At 41.4% G+C, this 22,349-nt stretch overlaps 1 protein-coding gene across 6 annotated transcripts; it reads left to right on the top strand.

Moving 5' to 3' along the window:
• The first annotated feature begins 231 nt into the window (after positions 1-231).
• On the top strand, positions 232-21,791 carry ATG4A (autophagy related 4A cysteine peptidase). Of its 6 annotated transcripts, none has more exons than XM_007428110.4 (13): positions 232-388; positions 5,307-5,381; positions 6,547-6,618; positions 7,505-7,603; positions 9,333-9,434; positions 11,156-11,228; positions 12,243-12,322; positions 13,254-13,441; positions 14,249-14,327; positions 16,567-16,712; positions 18,092-18,148; positions 20,119-20,230; positions 20,963-21,791. In XM_007428110.4, the coding sequence occupies exons 1-13, from the start codon at positions 379-381 to the stop codon at positions 21,025-21,027; spliced, it is 1,158 nt and encodes a 385-aa protein (XP_007428172.1). In that variant the 5' UTR covers positions 232-378; the 3' UTR covers positions 21,028-21,791. The 6 variants fall into 6 exon arrangements, with proteins under 6 accessions (XP_007428172.1, XP_007428173.1, XP_025022363.1 ...); XM_007428111.4 differs by having other exon boundaries at positions 5,310-5,381; XM_025166598.2 differs by lacking the exon at positions 232-388 and adding an exon at positions 501-613 and having other exon boundaries at positions 5,310-5,381.
• The last annotated feature ends 558 nt before the right edge of the window (positions 21,792-22,349 follow it).

Here is a 22,349-nt window from a genome sequence, read left to right on the forward strand (position 1 = left end):
CGGTCGCCAGGCAAGCGACCAATAGCCACGGAGGCCCCGCCCTGGACCCCGCCCCTCCCACTTCCCCGAACGTGGGCTTCCCGTCGCGCGCAGGCGCCGCCGAAAGCTTTCGGAGGGCTGATGGGAGTTGGAGTGCGCGAGAGCGGGAGGGCCGTGGAGGAGGGCGCAGCGGCGAGCGATGGAGACCACAACTCCCGGCGTGCGCTGCGCGGCCGGAGATAGCCGTCGTCGTGTTGTTTTCTGCGGGGAGGGGAGGAGGAGGAGGTTGGGCGCCGCCGCCGCCGCCGCCGCCTGAGGGAAAGAAAGGAAGCGGCCGAAGGAGGCGGCGGCGCGGAGATGAGAGGATGGTGGTGGCGGTGACGGTGACGCGGAAGGAGGATGGAGTCTGGTGAGGCCCGGCCTTGCTCAGGGAGCGGGGTGTCTCTCAGGGCGGGAGGGGAACCGGGCGAGGCCACTCGCCTCTCGGTGAAGGCAGAAACGTTCTCCCTTCCTAAGGTTCAGCCCTCCCCAAGCTCCTTTCAGAACAGCGGTCCTCCACCTGGCTCCTCTAGGCACGTTGGACTCCAACTCCCATCGTCCACAGCCAGTCACCATCTTTCCCCGGCAGTTTCAGGTTGGACTTATTTTCCCATCATCCTCAAGCCACTATGGTCCTAGACATCCCCTCCCCAAGACCTTTGCTTCCAGATAGGTTGGATTCGGCTCCCATCATCCTCAGCCAACAGGGCTGTGAAGGGGCTTCCCGAACTTGGTACCTTCCAGATTGGTGGGATTCAGCTCCCATCGTCCTGCGCCTAACAGGGCTGCTAAGGAGGAGGAGGAGGATGTGCCGTGTACACTGTCTTGAGCACCTGAGTGAAAAGCGAGAGATAGCTAAGGTCTATGGCAGTGTTGTCCAAACTTGGCCACTTTAAGATGAGTGGACTTCAACTCCCAGAATTCCCCAGCCAGCATGGGTGGCTGGGGAATTCTGGGAGTTGAAGCCCACTCAAAGTGGCCAAGTTTGGACAACACTGGTCTATGGAGTAGTGGGAATTGTGTGAGGATGGAAGAAATGTATAATAGATGGAAGGGAAAGGAAAAGGTGGCAGTAAATAAACAGGCCAGCCGGAGCAGGATGTGCAAGTGCCTTCAAGTCCACTCTAATACCGGCAGTCGGGTTTTTCAGATCTGATAGAGCAGATAAACACGACACGGCCTTTTGGTTTGCTTGCTCTGAGCTTCTGTCCTGTGCATCAGGCATCTGGGGTAACCCCGGGGAAACTCCCCAAAGAGGCTGACAGAATCGTGAAGCTTATATACATTCAAAGTGCTTCTTGTGGCGTGAACCTGTTGCAGTCTGCACAATCTAGCGTGGAAAGACAATGCGAGCACGATGGGGTTGATAGAGAGTAACTTATAAAGGTCCTCCAGTGCATTTGTGATAGAACACAATTTGAAATTCAGAGGTGGTGACCTGCTGTGTTCTGTTTCAATCTCTTAGCGCCAGTGTGTTCAGCCAGTTGTTTCCTTAACTTTGGAAATAGATGTACCAAGAAGTCAAAACAAATGTCTAGTACTCTGAATGATATTATAAAATGAGCAAGAGGCCCACAAAGTTATGTAAAAACAAGTAGAATAGGTTTTGTATGACCAGTACTGGTTAAGAATTCAGGAGATGGTCTGAAAAAGAGAGAGGGTGTGCCAGTTTGGTTTAGCGGTTAAGGCACTGGGCTAGAGGCTGGGAGACTGAATTCTAATCCTGCCTTAGGCATGAAGCCAGCCATGACTTTGGGCCACTCACTCTCTCTCAGCCCCAGGAAGAAAAAGGCAAGGGCAAACCACCTGAAATCTTGCCAAGAAAACTCCAGGGACTCATCCAGGCAATTGTCAGGAGTCAACACTGACTTGAAAGCACTAAAAATAAAATAAGTGTCTGAAAAATGTCAAGACAGCTCCATGTATAGAATGCATTGCAGTAAACTTAGCTGGAGGTTATCTGAGTCAACCCATTTCTCTCCAGGTGGGGTTGCAACTATCACAGCAATTTTAGCCAGTGGAGAATACCTGCCATGGTGTGCAGTAGCACAAGATTGTAGTATTACTCCCTATGCGGGCTTGAGATAGATTCCATATTTCGCTGTTCAGTTGCAAAAAAATTTTTTTAGAATGAATCTGTTATTCTTGCATGTCTGTGTTGTATCAATTTCTTTATGTTGATAGCATGTTTTGAATATTACACTATGCTATTTTGAATATCAGTTGCTGTTTTTTTGTTGATTTGAAATTAATAGTTTGCATTAGAGATGTGTTTTTGTTACTTAAATTGGCTGGCTAGGATGCTAGCCCAGGATTTTAAATATGTAAATTGTGGCCACAATTACAAGTACAGTATTGTTATTCTGCTTACTCCATGTAAGGGACTATTTGCATGTGTGGGCACATGATAGAAGCATAGGGTGTGAAGAGACAGTTTTTTAGTTAGATAGATCTCTGTGTATAACTAGTTAGAAGACAGAAACATTCGTTGGAGATTCTCCTAAATTCATCTTTAGTCATTGAGGTTTCAGTGGTTTAGTATCAGGTTCATCTGATTGTAGGCTGCAATTCTCTTAAGATATTGTAGAAAAAAGCATAATTCCTTAGAATTTGTTATTCAGATCTGTGTGCAAATGCTTCTGGTTCACTTGCATCTAACTGCACCTGTCCTCTCCTTAGAAATTTAGGGTGATATACTCTCATTTGATGATCATGATGATTCTCTGGGGTTGATTAGGTTAAGACAGAGCCTAAAGGTCTTCATAAGTTTTGTGATTAAATGAGGTGCTTTTACTTTGTTGGGACTGGAAGCAAAGCTGCTTCTTTTACCCTTTAGGCATGTTCTCTCCATCTGTTACCCTCCAGAGTATTGGGTCCACAAGTCCTAGACTTCCCACCCACTATGGGGATTACTGGCCCAATAGATTGGGAAGGTGGCAAGTTAGGAAAGACTGGCCTAGATTGAGGCCAGCCACACTGTGCCAGCAGTTTCCTAGGGCTCTCAGCACATTTGGGAGGCACAGGGGTAAGGAAGACTAAACTTATGTTAGGGATCTGAAGAACAATAAATATGAATGTTGCAGCTGCTAAGCATGACTGTAAGAGATTTGGGGTGGGAAAAAGACACTATTCTTTCTGTTTGCAGATTATTCATAATACAGGGTCCCTAGGATTTGTAATTATATTCAGCTTTCTGGCCTTGGGTCAAAATAGATTAAGTGGTTTTTATATTGCACATCAGGTTTTCTTAGGTAGCAACGAGTAGGTTTAACAGTGGAAAACTTATCAGATAATTCTGTTCCAGGCTGAAGTCCTTCCATGAGGTACTGTCAGCTTGGAATTATAGGTATCGAGCTAGCCATGATTATCTTCAGATGTCAAAATGTGCATTGTGAGGTCATGGCCCAAACTCTGCCCTTTCGTACTTATGTCTCAAGGGCAAAATCTGAAATTGCAAATATCTAAGGAGCAAAGTTCATGTTGTGACACGTATTTTATCCTTCCCCTCCCCATGCTATAGGAGCTACGGCAGAGGTCATGGGGAAGCTGCTTCTCCTGACTAGTCAATACAGTGAGTTGGGCTATTGCATAAGGTTTATATATAGCTGTTCACAAGCAGATTGTTTGGCACTTCTTAATTAACCATTTATTGGATTCTACTGCAGGAGGCATTACCTGTGCCATTAAAGTTAATGGTAGTGATGGAAGAAATCAGGGAGCCAACACTGAATCTTGGCATTTTTTTGCATAAAAAGCTAATTATGGGAGTTTTATTTACATTTTCAAGACTACACTTTGTACTTAAAAAAAACCCAATTTTAAAGCTGAAATATGAATATTTTGAATGCTTCATTTGATATTGGAAAAATAATTGGCACTTGGCAAATGGGAGTCTAATCTGGATGGTTTTCTTGGAGGAGATTAACGTGTCAGAGCTTAGCTCATGGATGACATCATGGTCCTTGGTGTAGCATCAATCTGAACTTGTAAGGACCAGCATAAATACATTTTTAAGCAATGGGAATTCAGTGCTAAAATGTCTGCATTGTTTTTACTTTATTTACACAACCTTATTACTCCCTTGTACTTCTTCCAAGAAACTCATTCTATTAAATGCAAGCTATATGTCACATTCTTTCTACATTAAAAAAAACCCCCACAGTTTTCAAAATATCTTCATTACTGGTACTAGTGAGAACTGAATTAAGCTTTTAGGACACCTCCCAACACATAGAATTATACTCCACTTCAGTTGGAAGACACAGTGTATCTTAGTGTACCTCACTCTACGCTTAAGCTTTGCAAAGGAGTATGCTGAAAACGAAAGGCACACACTCTTGTCCTTTTAAAGCATTTTGTGTTTGAGAGGATTCTCTGAGGTCATTTTAACCTCTTTAAATTATTTGGTTGTGTTTACTTGGTGGAAAGAACTCAAAGCAGCCAAGTATTTATTCCATAAGTCAGTATACTTAATTCTACTTCAGGTTTCAGCTTAGATCAATTTCTGAGATGACTTTGGTTTTGCTAAGGTCGTAGAAGGAAAAAAAATGGGAATGTTAAATATCCACCCAGTTTCCCAAACTCATTTGTGTAAACATCTCTTCCTGTTCTTTAGGAGTTTCCAGAAGGGAAGCTGCGTTGAAACTGGGAGAGGAGTTAGAAGAAGGAATTGACTTTGAAGCGATCTATTTTAGCCCTTCTTGGCGGTTGGGGATTTGGGTCTCAAAGGATAGACCACGATATTTAATATTTGGCTCTTGCCACAAAAAATCTGTTTTCATCATTGGCTGCAATGCAAATAGCAAAGGTCATTGTCTGACTAAATGCAAGAGGAATTACTTTCAGTGTCTTAAAAGCAAATGAAATTGGAGTGTGTGTGAGAAACCTAACCCAGGGCAAGACTGCATCTAATTCCTGTGAGTCATGGATGCAAATCTCAAAGTCTCTTCCAAAATTGCTAAATCATAATGTTTAATGTGACATGCAAAATGTAAAATGCTCAATAAAGAGAAACATATTGGATGCATTATAAATGTGTGAAACTAAATCAAATTTATTTTTTGGCCTGGCTATTCCTATTTTTTGGAGGGTACCACTCAGAGGGATTAGTTTTAAAGTGAGTTCTAAATACTTTTAAATTAAAGAGGTTTAAGTACAGTATTTGTAATCTTAATTGTATTTTGTGCATTGGCATTGTTAAAAAAGTGAAAATATGGACATATATTCTGTAAATCAAATAAATGTGTATCTGGTTTTATAAAAATATAAGAATCATCTTATTATTTTAGCAGATTATTTAGAAGAACTTCCTGAGACAGATGAGCCCGCCTGGATCTTAGGAAGGCAGCACCACCTGAAAACAGGTACATTTGGAATTTAAAAAGTCACATAAGTTTTATTACTTCTCTAGCAATCTCTAGAAAGAGTAGAAATCCTTGAAAATACACATATGCAAGTTATTTATGACAAGTGCTTTTAGGCCGCTTAAAGTAAAAAATGATTGAACTGGCCTAAAAGCACTTGTCATAAATAAATATGCCAAATGCTGTTGGTGATAGGCTAAAGGTAATTTTACAGAAGTAGAACAGAGTGCTTATAAAAACAATCCATGTACAGATCATTAGGAGACAAGAATTATTTCTAGTATTTGGAAGATTAGTTTATTGTCAGAAATGTCTAATAAAGTAATATTTTTCCTTACCAAAAGGAATATTTTTATAAAAAATGAAAAAGAGGAGGACAGGTTTAAAGGACAAGGTTCCAGTTCAGACTTGTCCCATATACTTTGAATTGAGAGGAATTAAGCAAGAGAAAAAAAATCATCTCACTTCTGCAACGAACCATCAGACACCGCATTGCCTTTGGTGAATGAAAAGGGAGTTAGGAGGGAAATGTAGCTTTTCAGCAAGGAGGAGGTTATTTAGAAACAGGTTTTACGCTTCTGAATGTCGTCTTCGCACAGCAGAGTATGAAATGAGAAATACCAGGTCTGACATGAATACAGCATTTGTTTTTTTTTAATAGTGTTTTATTGGAATTTTAAAATTACAAAGTTAAAAGTTAGAAATGAAAAAGAAAATTGAAAATACAAATTATAAAGAAAAGGAAAAGAAAAAGTGAGATAAAGTAAAAGAAAAAGAAAAAAAGATATGAAAAATAGATAACTTCCAATCTATCTCTGGTCTTAGGAATAATAAGAGTATCATAAGTGTTAGTTTTTATGCATTAAGTAGGAATAATTCTTTGTCAAAACATATCCCATTATATTTATAATCTAATCTTCAAATCCCCATGTAAGCTTTGCCCCGCCTGCATTTTGCAAATAGTCCATCAATGGTTTCCATTCTTTAAGGTAATAATTATTTGAGTTTTCTTTTAATAAGCAAGTCAGTTTATCATTTTCTACCATTTCCATCAGTTTTAACAACCATTCTTATATTATTGGTAGTGTCTGGGTTTTCCAAAATTGTGCATAAAGAAGTCATGAATACAGCATTTGTGTTAACTTGTTACTTTTTCTAATTCTAGAAAAATCTAAACTTCTTTCGGACATCAGTTCTCGTCTTTGGTTTACCTACAGAAGAAAATTTTCACCCATTGGTAAGCTTTGCTTTCTGGGCTAGTGGGGTTTTGCCCCTCTTGTTCTCTTAACCTGAACTCTATAAGAGAATGAACCACTTGTTCTGAAAAAGAGCTCTTGCATGTCTTAGTGGGTGTTTTTTAAAAGGTCAAGGCTACATCTGCTTGTCCTTGGGGGAGGATTGGTCAAGGCAGAACAGGCCTTGTGCTTTTAGCCCTAGGCCTGGATCCACTAAAACCTTTGGAGTCTGACACAGTTGCCTTGAGTGATATAAATAATCATTTGAATCCTGGCTCTTTCTGAGGGGGGTAAGTATTGGGACTGCTGCAGCTGCCTTTCCCCCTTCCATTTAAGAGTTTACCATCTCCACCCTCTCTTTTACATCAGAGAAGAGCAACTTTTTGATGGCCAGGAACTCTGCTTAAATGTATTTGGGGGTAAATGGGTGGAAGTCGTGCAGTGGGTTGGAAAATGATGTAAAGTGGGTGTGGCTGCATCGTGTACATGGTGGGGTGGGATTTTTTTCCCCAAGTTATTTGGGGGGGATGTCTTTATTTTTCAAACAAAGATATGCCTGTGACAGGGATGTCTCATGGAAACATATAGTTAAAAATCAAAACAGCACAGCTTTTACAGCTGATGTCTCTGACACTGTCACAAATTCATGGAATCATGGAGCACGGCTTAAGTGAAGAGCTAGCTTTCCCATTTGTGTTTGGGAATGCCCCTGATCTTCTTCCTTGCCTTTTCATCAGGCTAAGAAGTAATCGGATCACAAATGGCAGTAGGCAGATATAGGTTCTTTCGGTTCCTGGGGTAAAACATGGGCTCTTGATCCAAGGAAGCCTCAGATTTTGGGCTTCCTTTTTTCATTACCTCCTAAGTGTGCTGGTTCTCACCCCCAAGGTGGTACAGGTCCTTCCTCAGATGCCGGCTGGGGCTGCATGCTGCGGTGTGGACAGATGATACTGGCCCAGGCCCTGATCTGTCGACATTTGGGAAGGGGTGAGTTCACTCTTCTGCCATAAAATTTCCAAAACTTGACTGGTAATTTTTATTTGAATTATTATTTATTGTATCCTTAAACTCCTTAGGAATAGAAATTCTCTGTGCAGTGTGTAATTCATTAAAACAGGTCAAAAGGAGGCTATATGGAATAGCATGAAAAATTAATTTTTTTTTAAATTATTTAAAATCCTACAACATCTCAGGTATAGAAGGATTAGAATACAAAGATCACAGTTTAAAAACAACAGTGCTAAAGTTTTAAAACGATGCTAAAGTTTTAAGATTGACTTTTAAAGTGCCCAGTGGAGGCAGAATGGTCTTCACGTGGCATTGAAATGAATATAATGTGGGTACCAGGCAAGCCGTTTGGGGGAGGGAATGTGCCATAGACAGAGAGCCCTACTGGAAAGCTTGAATGGTTGCGTGAATGTATCTTTCATCTATAAGTTTTGCTGTTGCTTTTTTAAGATGGAAGAAGGTTCCTGTAGCAGACTGTCCAATTCCAGGCATTTGAGCAAGTTGATTTAAAATTCTAGTATTGTAACAGAGTTGTATATTCCAAGGAAGCAGTGGGGGCACTCATCTTATAACCTTAAATATAGACTTAAGCATTCAGAGAATCCCAGCTTTCACGTCTCAGAAACAACTGCCTAAGTTTCTAGCTCTTATGGCTGTGAAGGTTTGTATAAAATCTGTGAATCATGCCTGCTAAGCCTGTCAGCTGGCTGAAGAAGATATAAAATATTCTGGGGATGGTGGGAGAGTGTATGCTTCAGAGCCTTCCATTAGCCATTTAGCTTCCATCAAAACCAAACCAAAATAAAGTATACACAGAGGAAATATGCAAGTACAGCTCATTCCTATAATTTGGATTGTACAACTCATTTTTGTGCGCATTGTAGGTGTACGGTTTTAATTTATATTGATTGATTGATTGATTGATTGATTGATTAAATTTATATGCCGCCCATCTCCCCCAGAGAGGGCGACTCTGGGCGGCTCACAATTACAATCCAAAACAGTAAAAACAATAAAAATATAAATATCCATATTAAAATGAACTAATAACAATTCTATATAAAAAAGGCTATGTACATTTCACAATGTGTAACAGTGGCTCCACAGCTTAGTTAAAAGCTTCGTTTACATGCAGAACATCCCAGATTTTCCTCGGTAAGAATGGAGAGGCTCTGCTGGTCTGCACTGACAACACTGAGCTAAACAAGCTACTGCTATGATGCAGTAGCAGGCGACTTTCTGTGTTTCCGTAGCATCTCTTGGCAATAAAGATACTCTGTGTACAGTTACTATACAGCAAATCCCACAGAGTTTGTTGGAGCTGACTGTCTTCTAAGAAGGATCGCAGTATACATTTCCTTGCTTGAATGGTGATGGTTGGTTGGTTGGTTGGTTGGTTGGATGGTTCTTTCTTTCTTTCTTTCTTTCTTTCTTTCTTTCTTTCTTTCTTTCTTTCTTTCTTTCTTTCTTTCTTTCTTTCTTTCTTTCTTCCTTCCTTCCTTCCTTCCTTCCTTCCTTCCTTCCTTCCTTCCTTCCTTCCTTCCTTCCTCCCTCCCTCCCTCCCTCCCTCCCTCCCTCCCTTTTCCTTCCTTCCTTCCCTCCCTTCCCTCCCTCCCTCCCTCCCTCCCTCCCTCCATTACTTACTTTGTTTTGCCCTTGGTGGGAGTGTGATGTCACATTTAAAATCTCCGATCATTTTCTCTTGAAGATTGGCAGTGGGAGGAATACAAAAAGCAACCGGAAGAATATCAGAAGATTTTGTGCTGCTTCCTGGACAGAAAAGATTGCTGTTACTCAATTCATCAAATGGGTAAGAGCAGGTGTTGAGAGCTCGGTGTAGTCCTAACTAATGTGTCATTTGGAGGGAGTTCCATCTGCTTTACAAAATAAACGTGTTGGCAGAAATACAAAATAGAAAAACGGAGAAGAGTCAGGGCAAAAGAGAAGCACATACTGATGTCATACTAGGAAGACCCTCACAGTCACACTAGGCAAAGTGTAGTTGTGACTAATTTTTATGGATGTGTAATGTTTTGAGACTGATTTCCAAAAAGGGGCTTTGAGGTGCACAGGGGCACTATCTACAACCCTTTGAAGCAGGGGCATTATCTCCCTGGATTGAATGACTGGCCTTGCACAATCCTATGAAAAGATATGGCTGTATTAAAAAGTTGCCCAGCAGGGCCACATTTATGATCCCACGTATTCTGAAGCATCTTTTTGGGAATTAAATCTGAAGTGCTGCCCAGTTGTAGTAATTTTCAGTATAGTAGCTGGGTTTACACTGAGCCAGTTTGGTCTAATGGTTAAGGCACTGGGCTAGAAGCCGGGAGACCGTGAGTTCTAGTCTCACCTTAGGCACAAAGCCAGCTGGGTGACCTTGGGCCAGTCCCCCTCTCTCAGCCCTAGGAAGGAGGCAATGGCAAGCCATTTCCAAAAAACCTTGCCAGGAAAACTGCAGGGACATGTCTAGGCAGTCACCAGGAGTCAAAAACTGACTTGAAGGCACACGTGTGTTTGCACAATATGTTAAAGCGTGGTTTACAGTCACAGTGGTTTGGTTCCTGTATTACTCTTGGGTTGCTTTGGACCAATTGCTGGGTTAAAATATAAGAGAAAATACAAAATTGTAATTAAAGCAGAAAGCAGATGAGTTGAAAACACATCCCTTGAAACTAGATCACCATCTGCCAGTTAAAATGGACTTCAACACACTTCATAAAAATCAAACGTTCATCTGAATAACGGCATCTTTGTCTGCTGATTTTGCTTGCCAGGAAGTTCCAATTTTTGGAAAAAGTCCTCTCTAATACTCCTGCCAAATACTCCTCTAGCATCAATGTGGCAGTCCAGCAGTCCTCTTTGTTTGGTTCTTAAAATCTGGGCAAGGTTTCAAAAAGGAGGATTCAGTCTCTGAAACACTACGGTCATACATGTCTTCTAGTTTTAGAGCTGGTCATCAGCAATTTTAGTTGTCTTCTGAAACGCATGGATTGCCCTGAAGTTGTAAAAAGAAAATCCCATGCTTTCCATTTCAGCAACTTGCTGAATAGTCTGGGTTTAGTAGCCTACACATTTCAAAGGCAGCCCACGTTAGAGCATACTGCAGGAGACCAACTGAAACTTAAGGAAGGCATCTCCCTTGTAAGTGCCAGCAGGGTTTCTGTGTCTATGTGTGGGCAGTTTGTTAACATCCTTCAGTTGTACAAGCTGAAATGTGTTCATAATGTGTTCTGCTTAATCTCTCAAGGGGTAGGTTTCAACTCCCAGAATCCCCCAGCCAGGATAGCTGTGCTAGGAATGATTGGAGCTGAATACTGAGAGATCTGCAGTTGAACCTTCTCTCCCTTCTACCCACCTGTAGTTTAGCTAAAATACTCTGACATGGGTCAATGTTCCCAGATGGCTTTGACACTGAACTGTTTTGAGAGGTATACAATACAACATTCAAATAATTTTCCGTTTAACAGGCAAATGTCATTTCCTGACATTCTTTATTTTTTTTTCTGTTTCTGTTCCTGATCCACACAGCACAGATGGGTGTTGGTGAAGGGAAATCTATTGGGGAATGGTTTGGACCAAATACTGTTGCCCAAGTACTCAAGTAAGGAAGCATGCGTATTCTGCATTATGTGTGTGTAATTAGGGGAAGGGGACTTGTACGGAAAAAGACCTTGGTCCAACAGCTGAAGGGATACAAGAAGAGCTTAATTCCTTGTGCTTATATTTGATTCTTCATTCATCAGCCCACTTTACCACCCTAAAGGTTCTCCCTGAAGATTCATAATCATTTGCAGCCAAACCACCAAAACGTTTTTTGGCACATTCAAATGTGAATTGTGCTTTCTGCAAGCTGGTACCCTGTAAATGTATTGGGAAAACGGCTCCCTGAATTCCTAGCCACCACATCTGGGCACCTCTGGAAAATGCCATCTTGGGGAAGGCAACTGTGAGTGCTTATTTCAAGCTTTACCGCTTGGTTTATCAGAGGTGCAAAATATTTATGTTCTGTCTTTATATTTTGAAGTTTTAAGCTTGCAGTAGTGGAACAACAGCATCACTGTTCTGCATCAGTAGCATTGGAAGGGTATTTGAGATGTGATCACAGTTGAGAAACTAAGCAGGAGGAGTAGTAAGGATTGAATAATAGAAGTACTGAGTAATAAGTAGAGTAAATTTGAATGCTAGGCTGAAGATAGTAATTTGTATAGCAGTGGTCCAAGTTACAGCTGCACTAGCCAACTTTTTCTTCTAGATTTCTCAAAGTGTAGCAGATGGTTGATGCTGACTTTCCTAGCGTTGTCAGTCCTTACACTATATAGCAGTTCCATCTCCTCGCCCCCATGCCTTTTGGAGGGGGGAATAGTAAGCAAAAAGGCAGAAGGAGTAAAAATAACAGAAGGAAGTTAAAATTGTCCCCTGACCTAATCTGTGAATGTGGTTGGACAACTGGCCAACGTTCCTCATCAGGAAGTCTCCGTGCTCCTCCTAATACTAAGAATCTCACTAGTAGAATAAAATTAAACTCCCATCACCCATCCGCAAAGCTTCTTTGTTTAAGAGCCTTTTAGTAATACTGAGCACACTTTTTGGTTGACAGCTGTCTTGCTTTATTCAGGAAACTTGCACTGTTTGATGAATGGAATTCCTTAGCTGTTTACGTGTCTATGGACAACACTGTGGTGATTGAAGATATCAGTAAGTTGTTATCATCCTCAGAAGCTGAGCAGGTTTAAATTCAGTTTTAGTTTAACTCTAGCTTCATTTAGAATCTTGAAAATATTGTCTATAGTTACGTAGTTTAAAATTAATTTTTAAAATCCTTGGTTCATCTCTAACTTGTAAGAAACTGGGAACAACAGCAGATGAATACAGTAACCAGTATGAAGGTTATTTTTTCTGTATCAATCCTAAACATTTGAGTTGGTCATCACACAGAGAGAATCCCTGCAGTCAATTCTCTCTGTTGCTCCCTCTAATGGAAACCTGATGGTGCAGATATATTTACTGATAGCTGCCTGTTATATGGGGGGGGGGTGTCTTTTCAATCTATGCAAGATGCATTCAAGGAGCTTTGAGGATGAAATGTTCCAAATCTAAAATGTCCCTTTCTCACCTTGGAATGGTTGACCAAAAGTTTTCTGATCTCCAAATGGAGTGCTCCAGCCTCTGTTATGCAGTGAAATTGGAATGGCATGGCTATTCTGAGATCAGAATGGGTGCATCATGAACAGAATGCTTCAACCTTGAAAGGTTTTGCAGACTTCTAACCTTTCTTAAATTAAGGATCCTGACATAGAGCATATAAAGTATTCATCCTGTGGTTCAGAGTCTCCTTTTTTATCCAAGGCTTAAAACGCATGCGTTTGATACTCACAGCCCTTCAAACGTACTTAATTGCAGGGAAAACCACTACAATTTTCTTCCCTTGTTTTGGGTTTTTTCGGCAAGAAAGAGGTTTTGCCCTAACTGGTGAGTCCCTGTGAATATGGAATTTCCCATTGACTTCACAAATGAGTAGAGAGGATGTTTGCTGAAAATATTTGCAAGCAAGCTGAATATTCTTTGGCCACTAACAAATTGATGGAGAATTGAGGATTAGGGATTTTTTTCTCCTCTTTTTCCCCAGAAAAAATGTGCCGGGTCCCACCCCAGGGTTGCCCCAGGTCTCACTGCAGTTCACTGTCATATAGGAGCTCTGTCACTCCAGCCAAGACCCCAGGAGATCTCTGCTGCAGTTGGAAGCCTCTGCTGCTGATTGTACCTCTTCGCCTGGGGATAAACCACATCAATCCGGTTTATGTCGACGCTTTTAAGGTACAGTTGTCTGACAGCAGTTGTGGAGTTGCTGGTTGGCTTAAGTAATGATTGGAGCCATAACAGATCAAATTGTTTTTACACACACACAGACAGTAGGTATAGCCATTAAAACATTGAAATAATGTGAATGATCCAGAGCAGGAATTCATACCAGAAGAATGAAAGCGCCTGAAGTCTTTGGAGATCATGGTTTCATTTCATGAAAATACTGAAATTGTATCAGATTTCAGGCCATCTTTAAAATACATGGTTTTAAAAAATTAATTCTGAGGCTCCATAAGCCCTGTGTTGCTCGTTTCTAATATGCACAATCCTTCCTTATATTTTAAAGGCATATACGGGTAACAGTCTAGTTCAAAGGTTGGTGATCTTTCTGCAACTGGGAAATGTATTTTATTTCTACTTCTGCAGTCATGGCAGGTTAGAATTTTCAGCTCCATGTTTGGCTTTTTGGCAGGGTTGGGAGGGAGGGGGGTTTTCCCAACTAAAATAGATGTGAGAAGCCATCTGGGAGCTTAAGGCATCTATTTTCAAGCTTATTTTCAGGAAAACAGAAAAGTCATGCCACTGTGATTCTGTGATTTGCCCCAGAATTTTGGTTGAGCATCTTTGGGAGAGAGGGTTTTAGGAAGGTGGGGGCAATGCTTGCCCATCCTGCTGTAGCTCAAAATAAGCAGGTCTGACCTGGAGAACTAGATACAAGCTGCCTTGAGTTCCATTGCTGAAGGAAAGAAACATAAATAGGGTATGTGTGGGAAAGTAAGCCATAAATAATTTTTTTTCCTTTCTCCTTTGGATCTTTAGGAATGCTTTAAGATGCCACAATCTTTAGGAGCTTTAGGAGGAAAACCAAACAATGCCTACTACTTTATAGGATTTTTGGGTAAGGAAAAATTAAGTTGTTGGAGGGTGACGGAGTAGTACTATTGAAGAGTTCTTCTAAAGCTGAAGCAGCCGAATAAGGAAAACAGCAGAGAAGGAGAAATCATAGAAAAGAGCATATATTGAAGGATGGGTTCCAGTCCATTCTCCCCAGCCTCATGCCTTGCCTTAGGGAAGATTCAAGCTAGCAGAATTCATCTCAGCTTGTGGCTTGGCTTGGAGGTGGGTAGTTCAGCCCTTGATTTGAAGAATGAATCCACCGTTTGTATGGAAGCCCAGCTGTGAAGCCTTAGAATGTTCCCATCCCAGCCTTTAAATAGGAGACTTCCAAAGAACCCCAGCACTGTAGGCCAGCCTGGGCAGTAAAAAAATAATTCTGGAAGAAGGCAATGGCAAACTACTTCCATTCATCTCCAAAGAAAACCACAAGGATGTTTCCAAGTAGTTACCAGGAGTGAAGACTTTATCTTTTTCCTCTGAAAAGCTTGTCTGCCCTCTCTTCCTTTTGTGGTGGGGAAAGGACTGGATTAATATTATGTGAAAAAAAGTCACTCTGTATCCTTGAAAGTTAATCTTTCTGTAAAGAGCATTTGGCAATCACAGAAGCTCACATTCAGATTCTGATTTTTGAAATGAAAATGGGAAGATGGGAAAAAAGAGGCTGGTTCCCAGTGCCTCCTGAGAGATCATTAGGGTTGGGGAGAGAAGGGTGTTTGTTTGAACTGAGGGTTTTCAAGCCTTGTTCTTGTGATTCTCCTGGGGCCAGGGTGACAACTGATTAAACTTCTCTAATACCACAGTTTTGAGCACAGTCAGTAGAATATTTCTGTAAGCCACAATGTCTTCCTCCTTGGGCTGGACTCTGCAGATCAGGCAGAATGGCCCATGTATATTTTTAATTTCCTTAAGGGAGGAAGGGTAATTTTGAGACTTTGAAAAGCCTATTCCCAGTAGCCAGCCTTGATATTCTCCTGTTCCCTCATTTGTGGGTGTCTTCAGTATTATCTTGCAGAGCATGTGTTACTCAATGTCACAGTCTGAAAGGTCAGATGGAAAGTACAGTACACACTATTCACCTCTGGTCATTGTTAAGATTTCTCAATCTGTGTTTATTTTTTTTTTAAAGAACAAGGGCTTTTTTATTACCTTAACTGGGAGAAATAATTGGCTGTTGCCCCAACACTGGATTCGATTGTGCAAATATTACACTAACTGAAGCAGAAAGTGAAATTTAGTCTTTCCATGTAGTATCTAAGGGTCCTTTTTACATCTCCCCAGGTTGTTTAATTTCCTGCCTTAAATGAACAGCCTCTTCTGCTCCTTGGCCATGAACAGTAACCTCCCATCTGCAGCCTCTTTCTCAAATGCTTTTCTTTTGCTTCTCAATTTATTCCTCCCAAGGTCTATTTAGGACATCATCTTGATGTTCTTTTGTGACGCCATGTAAATTTTTGGCATTGTTCACAGTTCAGCAGTATTGTCTATTCCTTTGTTTCCTAGTGAAATCAGAGCTCTAGCAGGCAGAGTTTTTTTCTCGTATCTCTTGCCATTCTTTTTCATGGCTGCATTAGTATGTTCCAAAGGCTCCTGACTAAAAGCTCAGAGAATGTAGACCCAGGATAGGGAAACTTGTGGCATCATTTGTTGCTGAACTGCAACTCCCAATAGCCCATCCAGTGTGGCCAGTTATTAGGTTGCTGGGAGTTGTAGTTCAGCCATCACAAGTCTCTTCCCTGCTGTGGATGGTGCTGGGCTTGATGGACCAATGGTGTGGTTCAATATGAGGTTGCTTCTTCTGTTGCTCATCCTCTTGCTTCCTACTGTTTTCCTTATTTTTGTCACTCTGTTGACTCCTTGGGCTGTAGGTGGTTGAATTCATTGGAATCATCTTTATTTAGTTGTGGAAGCAACTATGTCATTTTCCCTGTGGATTTAAGAGACATCCAATGTGGAATGCTTTCTGCAGTAAACTGAACACCTACCTATGAAAGATCCAGGGTTTCCTCTTCCTGCAATTTGACCTAATAATTCTCGGTTCATTATAATGTTTTTATTTTACATATTCAGTATTTTACATATTGTTGTATGATGTCCATATTTAACACTGTTTTAATATTTAATGAAAGGTGTTTTGTAAACCTCACAAATAAAAGAAAATCAACGCACACATGCAATACAAAACTGTGTGGTTTTCAGTTCCACTCCTTGCTAACCAACCCCTTTCTTGCTTACCTTTGTAGGAAACGAGTTGATCTACCTGGACCCTCATACCACCCAGGTCTTTGTAGATTCTGATGAGAATGGTACAGTTGACGACCATAGCTTCCACTGCCAGCAAGCCCCACATCGGATGAAGATAATGAATCTTGATCCCTCTGTAGCATTAGTAAGTATTAAGGAAAACATGGCTTGGAAGACTGGATGATAACCCCCTTCTCAAACGGTCACCTTACATGCCTTCAGTTTGTACACTGCACTGAGGCAGAACCCCTGCTAATCTTGGCCAAGAAACTTGATGATAGGACAGTGAACCAGTCCACTCTGTGCTCTTAATAGCAGGCACCAGGCCTGTATTCATGAATATTGATACAGTTCCCTAGTCAGATGTTAAAACAACAGTGGACAAATCACAGCCAGAGGAATAGGCAGAGATGAAATTTTGGGTGCCTTTCTAACTTTGGGTGCGAATTTTGAGGGAGGAAATAGGTGTATTTAAGACATGTAGAGGCTTACATAGGTAGTCCTTGACTTACGACCATTCGTTTAATGGCTGTTTGAAGTTACGATGGTGCTGAAAAAAGTGACTTACGACTGGTCCTCACATTTACAACCGTTGCAGCATCCCCACTGTCCCATGATCAAAACTGAGGCACTTGGCAACCGGCATGTATTTACAACCCGGGGTCAAGTGATCGCCATTTGCGACCTTCCCAGGGGGCTTCCAATAAGTGAAGTCAGTGGGGGAAGCCAAATTCGCTTAACGACTGTGTGAGTCACTTAACTACTGCAGTGATTCAGTTGTGGTTGTTAAGTGGAGGACAACCTATAGTGTGAACTGCAATTCAAACAAACCCTAAGCCCTCTTCCCAAATTGGGTTGATTCCCCCCCCCTTTTTTTTTGTGCACTTCAAAGCGATGTTTAAGGCATCCCTTTCATTCCTTGTACTTCCCCAGTCACCAAATGTCATCCAAAAGGAGCTGAAAACTCAGGTCCCACCTACTCGAGTGATGCCATGACTGAAGTCCTCTGCTCCTACATTAATGGAATTTTCATCACCTCCTGTGCTCTGGAGGCAGTTCGGGGAATCCAGCAGAGGCAACAGGCTGCTGATTACGTTTGCAAAGAAGTTTCTTGTTTGAATTGTGATAAATGGTTAACATAGTTCCAAGTGTTAGTCTGACTGCATGTATACAGAGTAAACTATGATATAGTCTACTTGTTTTGACAGTGTGTTATATACATTTAGCTGTTGTGATTTGTAAAAGTAGAGTTTGGGACACACCAGGTGATAGCTTAGCGTGCCATGTGAATACAGTTCGAGGGTACGTTTTGGCCTAGTTCTTACTGAGATGAGAAACCACTTTGAATCTGTTCTGATTACTTGTGAGGGATTGGCACGAGCACCTAAGTTTACTGTTTCAAGGACTGCTAATAATAAGTATTAGTACTTCTCCAAGATAATTTGAAGAAATGTATATGACCAGGTGTTTCCATCATTGGCTTGCTCCTTGTCTTTCCTTTCTAATATTCTCAAATTATTACAGGGATTCTTTTGTAAAGAAGAAAAGGACTTTGATAACTGGTGCAGCCTTGTGCAAAAGGCAAGTATTAGGAAATGCATAAAGGTACAAATGAGTCATTTCTTCATTTGTGTTTAACAGGTCTACTGTTACAAGGATTGGTAATAATAATAATTTGTATCTGGGTATTCGTTGTAGTGGCTTGGGGAAAATAGCTTATCATGCACAGCTAATCAGTGCATACATCACTGCACAAAGCCACACCTGGCCTGTTGAATACTGATACCTGCCAAGATGGTCTCCATGTCATAGCCACTTTATGTATCCTCACCCTAACTATACAAATTATACAGAACTACTATTTGGGGCATGTTTGGATATGGGGCATATTTGAATATGGTGCTTAGAAGATCTGCATAAGATGCACAGCTTTTTAGCTGCTAGCCCTGGTGTCTGCTGATGTGGCTCCAGGGTTAAGGATTGGGGAGCATCATTTCTCTGTGGTCCTTCTCCGTCCTAAGTCAGAGGTTTCACTCAGTGGTAATTTCAAGGAAGGGGATCCTGTCCTAGAGCCCTCCATTTTATGGTGTTGCAGGTCTCAACATTTTCGCTCCTCCTTATTTAACATCTCTAAGAAGCCATTCGGAGAGATCATCCATCAGCATGGAGGGCAGATAGGCTGACAATATTCAATTGAACATCTCAACCCCTTCGAAATAGGGATGTAGTTGAAGTCCTGCCCCAGTTCCTGGAGGTTGTTTTGGTCTGGATAGGGAAGAACAAGCTTAGATACCAGCAGTGATTACAAAGCTCCTCTGATATCAGAAGTATATCAACCTTGGTCGCAGATGGGGCTGCACTACCTTGCGTGGAACTGACTCCGTAATCTGGGAGTCCCAAGACTCTCAGCTTCTCCTTAAGGAACACGTGATGGATGTGGCTAGGAAGGCCTTTGCACTTACATCTTATGGGCCAGCTACATCCTTACCTGGATTGGGAGGACTGACTCACAGCTGCTCATGCCTTAGTTATTTGGACTATGCACCTACACAGAGCTGCCTTTGAAGACCACTGGGAAACTTCAGCTGGTCCAGAATGCAGCAGCCCAAGTCACGCTGGGTGTTACTAGCTATTCCTATGTAATACCTCTGCTTTGAAAGCTGCAGTGGATGCCAGTTACATCCTGATACAATTCATGGTGCTGGGTGTCACCTATAAAGCCCCACATGGCTTGAGGTCTGGATAACTTTGGGATCGCCTACTCTCAGTGTTTTCTGCCCACAAAAATCTGGAAGGACTGTCTGTTTTCAAGTTCCATCTTAAGAGAGTGTCATTGGCAAGAATCTCAGTGAACTTTCTCAGTCACATCCCCCTTCTTTTTAACAGAATTCCCCCTGCCCTTGTGTTAGAGTAGGTCTATCCCAGTTAACAAGAGGGATGGAATGATTGAAAGAGAGAGATGCCTCCAGCTATGATACGTGTTTGATGTTTGTTTATTCCATTGTAGTGAAGCTTATTGTAATTGTTCTATTTTTGTTGGTGTTTCTGTTCCTGGAGAGAGCTTTGTAAGTCTTCCAGTCTTTTGTGTGCTTAACACATGTGCTGTGCTAAGTGGAACTGTGATCTTGCACAAGCGACCCCAAAAGAAAAGCGCAAATAGAAAAATACAGCGATCGCTTTCTACAAGTGGGATTTCATTGGCCTGGAAATTCATTCATCCCTTGCCTTTTAATGCCCTTTATTTGGTATTAATAACAATTAAATATCACAGCAAATTTGAACTGAGAGCAATTACGGCACGTGGTGCAAAAAGTAGTTCAAGTGATAAATACCTAATTTTGGATTATATTTTTTCGTACAAAATTTAAAGACTGTTAAACATGGAGGGGACAGGAAGGCATAGGAACATAGACGTCATTGTTATTTGCCAAATGATCTGAACTCCCATGTTCTTCAACATTTAGCGTGGTAATTTGAAATCACGAGGGCTGGGTGACTAATCAGTTTGTTTCTGTGATGCACATTTAGAAATTGTATTTTGTCCCTCCCAGGAGATACATAAGAAGCAGAGTCTACGAATGTTTGAACTGGTTCAGAAGCATCCAGCACACTGGCCACCTTTCATACCTCCCACAAAACCAGAAGTAACCACCACTGGAGCAGGTAGAGAGATGTTTATTATGGATCTACTTCACTTCCTCCACCATCTATATGGCTGTGATCTGTATTACAATATGTTCAGCCTGGAATCAGGATTCATTCATTTTCTGCATTTGCGCAAAGCGCCAAACTCCGAAAGAACCCTAACCAAATTTAGCACATTGTGTGAATGAAGCCCCAAGGTTTATAACTGTCGTAAGCCATGTGGCCCCAAGCAGTAAACACCAGGGTTGCCACCCCTTAAAGCCGTGGTATAATCCTTGGAAGAGATACGGCAGTTTTAAAACTTGGAGGTGGGTGCTACATTCATGCTCCGAAGCACCTTTTTTGGAATCAAAGCCAAAGTCCTTTTAGCACTAGCAAATTTGAACTGAGACTTTACTGTCCAGTCCCTCCCTATTCTTCTGCATCAAAATTGATCAATTGCTGTGAGGTCCACAGTGCACCCACTGGTAGCTTTTAAGCATATTTATGCCATAGTGGAAAGGTCTATGTGGGTGTGTTGTTATGAACAGCCAAGTTATGCTGGGAGAGGTCTCTGCAATCTCTGATGGGTTGGTGTATCCCTCACTTGTTTGCTTTGAAACAGCCATTCTCAGTCCAATTTTCCACACTGGAGTGCAGTTTCTGGAATTCCCAGCCATTGGGGCACTAGCTTGGCAAGGCTGAATGGGGAAGTTTTTGCAAGAGTGAGCCCATTTTTACAAAGAAATCCCATTTCTCTATTTTTCGCAGAGCTCATTGACTCCACTGATAAACTGTTTGAATTGGAAGAAGAGTTTGAGATCTTGAGTGTATGAAGGCAACCTGGCATGCAGCCCAGGACTGGAATAAGACCACAGAGCCTTTCTTACCCTGAAGTGCCTGCATGTGAACAGAGCACAAGACCTCAGGAGAACAGTTCCAAAAAAACACTTCTTGGGATGGGCATGGATCCTGGCCCCAGCCCACGTGTTTTTCCCCCAAGAAAAGAGTCTTGTCTGAAGATGAACTCTTGGAGAACATGAAAGCAAAACTGGCTTGATGTATTGCTGAGAATGGCCTTGCCAGCATCAACAATAGCTGGATGGTAATTATTGCTCCATATAGTATAATGCAATAGCTTTGCTCACGCTGACAGCATGATGCTGAGGAATATGTTCACCTCTTGTTCCTTCACATGGACAATTTTTTTAGGAGTCAATGTCATTGCCTTGTTTTTCAGAGATTCACCTGCTCAGGCAAAAACCAATGCTTTTGTTCAATATTTTAACATTTCTTGCAACTGCACTTCGAAACCCCAAAGTGTTTTTATGGAAGGACATGTGTAATATGTGCAATTTTACAAAACTTTTCCTGTTTCTAGGAGATACGTTAATAAGCAGGGACTGGAAGGCAATGCTTCAGCTCCTCAAACTGCCTCCCATGTTCTTGGAAGGTACAGGAAGTCTCTTTATAATTATGATGACCCTTCACCTTGACCTTAACTTCAAATCATTATTAAACCTCTTGCTTCTGAGTAAAAGAAAACACTTTTTTTGTTTCAACTGTATCTTATTTATTTTAAATTAAACATTTACACGTTTCCCCTTGCAAGAGCCCTTTATTTGTGGATCTCATTTCTTAACTGAATAGGTTGGGTGCTAGATCTTTCTGGGTTACTTGGAACTTTTTAAGAACCAGAGAATGGTATCTATCAAAATAAAAGTGGTTGGCCTCAGCTTTCTGATTGTTATTTACCCTGATGTGGTCATGCACAGGTAATAATCGCTCCACATCATGGGGCAACATAGATGGCTAATAACATTAACCATCACCACGCTGGCAGATTCAAAAACTGCATTACCTAGTACCACTGTTATATGCAGAATGAAATGCTTCATTGGTGGAATCTGTATTTATTCTTCACCCCTAGTGCTCTGCAGTGGTTTGACCACTACAGCCATAATCCTCAGCAGCATTTCACATAACTACATCATCCCTCAAGTGACACACCAAGTTACTGGACTTTCAATACTACTTTCAAAAGGTGGAACCTGCCAAGAATTACACAATTCTTTTGCAGTATGGGGTGTCTTAGCCTTCTGATTCCTTAAAAAGATTGTCAACATCCACCTGTATATTTGGGAGGAACTAATATAAT

This window comes from Python bivittatus, unplaced genomic scaffold (genome assembly GCF_059951505.1).
Source record: "Python bivittatus isolate LINGU-HERP-01145 unplaced genomic scaffold, Pbiv_v1 ctg000790_np1212, whole genome shotgun sequence".
Classification (NCBI taxonomy): Eukaryota; Metazoa; Chordata; class Lepidosauria; order Squamata; family Pythonidae; genus Python; species Python bivittatus.

Excerpts from the sequence above, each read along its gene's own strand:
- ATG4A (XM_007428110.4), top strand. Across the intron at positions 16,713-18,091 it reads TTGATCCCTCTGTAGCATTA|GGATTCTTTTGTAAAGAAGA; the intron begins GTAAGTATTAAG and ends AAATTATTACAG. Across the intron at positions 20,231-20,962 it reads AGTAACCACCACTGGAGCAG|AGCTCATTGACTCCACTGAT; the intron begins GTAGAGAGATGT and ends TATTTTTCGCAG.